The sequence below is a fragment of the Polypterus senegalus genome, unplaced genomic scaffold (genome assembly GCF_016835505.1).
Source record: "Polypterus senegalus isolate Bchr_013 unplaced genomic scaffold, ASM1683550v1 scaffold_5778, whole genome shotgun sequence".
Classification (NCBI taxonomy): domain Eukaryota; kingdom Metazoa; phylum Chordata; class Cladistia; order Polypteriformes; family Polypteridae; genus Polypterus; species Polypterus senegalus.
Genome location: NW_024384076.1, coordinates 1 through 2396, shown reverse-complemented (window position 1 = coordinate 2396; position 2396 = coordinate 1). Strand labels below are relative to the sequence as shown.

The following is a 2396-nucleotide window of genomic DNA, read 5'->3' as shown; positions in this document are numbered from 1 at the left end:
ATGTTACTACGAAACTTACAACAACCAAAACTTTGTAATGGCACCAAACTTCAGATCAAATCTCGGCACAAGAACCTCATTGAGGCAACCGGCTTCACTGGAACTGGCTATGGGGATACTATATTTATTCCTCGTATCTAATGTTTCCTTTTTTTTTTTTCATAACTTCTTTAACACACTACTGCGAAGCATAGATATTTTGCTAGTATATATGTAAATACACTTTTGTTCACTGTTGTGATTTGTAAAAGTGTATTACAAGTTTCATCCTTCCTTAGGATTAGCTTCTTTTTCAGAAAGTGCTTTGTATGATCATGAAACTGAAACCATGACATGTAAAATATTGCTTTTTGGAATTAAGTTAGAAGTATTTGAAATGACATGTACAAAGTGTGTACTGAACCGTATGCTAAAATTGTATGTCATCCATTGTGTTTTTGTCTTAAAGCAGATTTACAAGAACATTGGGACTCTTTTATCACTTCTGCCTACCAGCCTTCTCCCTTATCCAAAAGCCACAGGAGCTGCCATGAACATCTACAGCATGGGGAAGAAATGAGTAAGCCAACATTTTTGCCAGTGGCTACAACTGATGAGTGTGTGCAGCGCAGCGCCACTCCAGCGTTGGCCGTGGCAGAGATGGACACTACTAAAAGTCCCCAGTGTAACCAAAGCAGCATGGCTCCACATCAATGTCCAATATGTGGTAAGAGATTCACGATGAAAAGGTATCTTACCAGGCACCAGAAAATTCACACTGGAGAGAAACCTTTTTGTTGTTCTGAGTGTGGGAAGAGGTTCTTAAAGAAATATCACCTTCAGCAACATGAGATGACCCATGCTGGAGACAAGCCATTTTCATGCGCCCAGTGTGGAAAGAATTTTAGCCGGAAGGACTATCTTCAACAGCACCAGCGAATCCATACAGGTGTAAAACCTTATGGATGCAGTCAGTGCGGCCAGAGGTTCCTACGGAAATATTACCTACGGCAACATCACTTAATCCACACAGGAGAAAAGCCATATTGTTGTTCTCATTGTGGAAAAAAATTCAAACACAAGATCAGCCTTGTCCACCATCAGCGGATACACACAGGAGAAAAGCTGCACTGTTGCAATGAATGTGGCAAACAGTTCACATTAAAAAGTATTCTTCAAAACCACCAAAGAATTCATACCAGGGAAAAACCATACTGCTGCACTGAATGTGGAAAGCGATTCAAACAGAAAGGTCATCTTCAGCAACACCAGTGTAAGACAATGCTACTTATGTGATGCTGCTCTTCTAAGATTAATCCGATTGAACTGAAAAGTATATTTTATTAGGGGAAATAATGTAGATTTTTATATCAGTACAGGAAAAACAAATATAAATTATCTTAAAAAAAACAACTTTGTCATGGCATTGCTTTATTGGAAGAACAAGAGAAAATCCACTTGGACAAAACAAGCAGACACTTTCAAAACAGTAGACTCTACTTTTCCTTGTAATGCCTAATAAAGAATTTATTTGGATACCAGCCACTACTGAAAATATTCATATATCCAATTTAGAGTGATAATTTTGCCTCTATGTTCTAAATTAAACCAAATCCATTTACATTTTAGGGTAAGACGGTGCTGAAATAGAGAAGTGGAGGCAAGTCTGCGAAGTGATTGATTATAAATGTCTAGGTACTGTTGTAAGAAAATATTCAAATTCATATGACTTGTCCTGCCCTTTTTGTGGTATTAACAGGCTCCAGTATTGAACCACTAAAGCATTACAGATTCTCCACTTTGAAAAACACTTCGTTCAGGAAGATTGCGACCATCCACATACGCTAGATTTGGGGTCACAAGGAGACAAAGGCTGTCCTTGAAATGCAGAGTGCAAGACAGAAACCAAACAAGGAGCTCGGCCACCTCATGGCAGACCCACTCAGTGCCTGGCCGGTGTAGAGATTAGAGGGAGATTTAATGATTTGGGGGCCCTCAGAAATCCCACTGGGGCGGCACGGTGGCACAGTGGTAGTGCTGCTGCCTCGCAGTTAGGAGACCCGGGTTCACTTACCAGGTCCTCCCTGCGTGGAGTTTGCATGTTCTCCCCGTGTTAGCGTGGGTTTCCTCCCACAGTCCAAAGACATGCAGGTTAGGTGGATTGGCAATTCTAAATTGTCCCTACTGTGTGCTTGGTGTATGTGTCCTGTGGTGGGTTGGCGCCCTGCCCGGTATTTGTTCCTGCCTTGCGCCCTGTGTTGGCTGGGATTGGCTCCAGCAGACCCCTGTGACTCTGTATTCGGATTCAATGGGTTGGATAATGGATGGATAAATCCCACTGATCACACTTTCCATACTTATTAGTGTAAAGCAGGGGTGGGCAAACTTTTCTGGCAGTGGGAAAAATTGTTAAAAAA

General features: G+C 41.4%; 1 protein-coding gene across 1 annotated transcript; it reads left to right on the top strand.

Annotated features, from left to right (window-relative positions):
* Window positions 1-415: 415 nt before the first annotated feature.
* On the top strand, window positions 416-1515 carry LOC120521816 (gastrula zinc finger protein XlCGF49.1-like). The gene has a single exon (XM_039743150.1). The coding sequence runs from the start codon at window positions 556-558 to the stop codon at window positions 1273-1275; it is 720 nt and encodes a 239-aa protein (XP_039599084.1). The 5' UTR covers window positions 416-555; the 3' UTR covers window positions 1276-1515.
* Window positions 1516-2396: the final 881 nt, after the last annotated feature.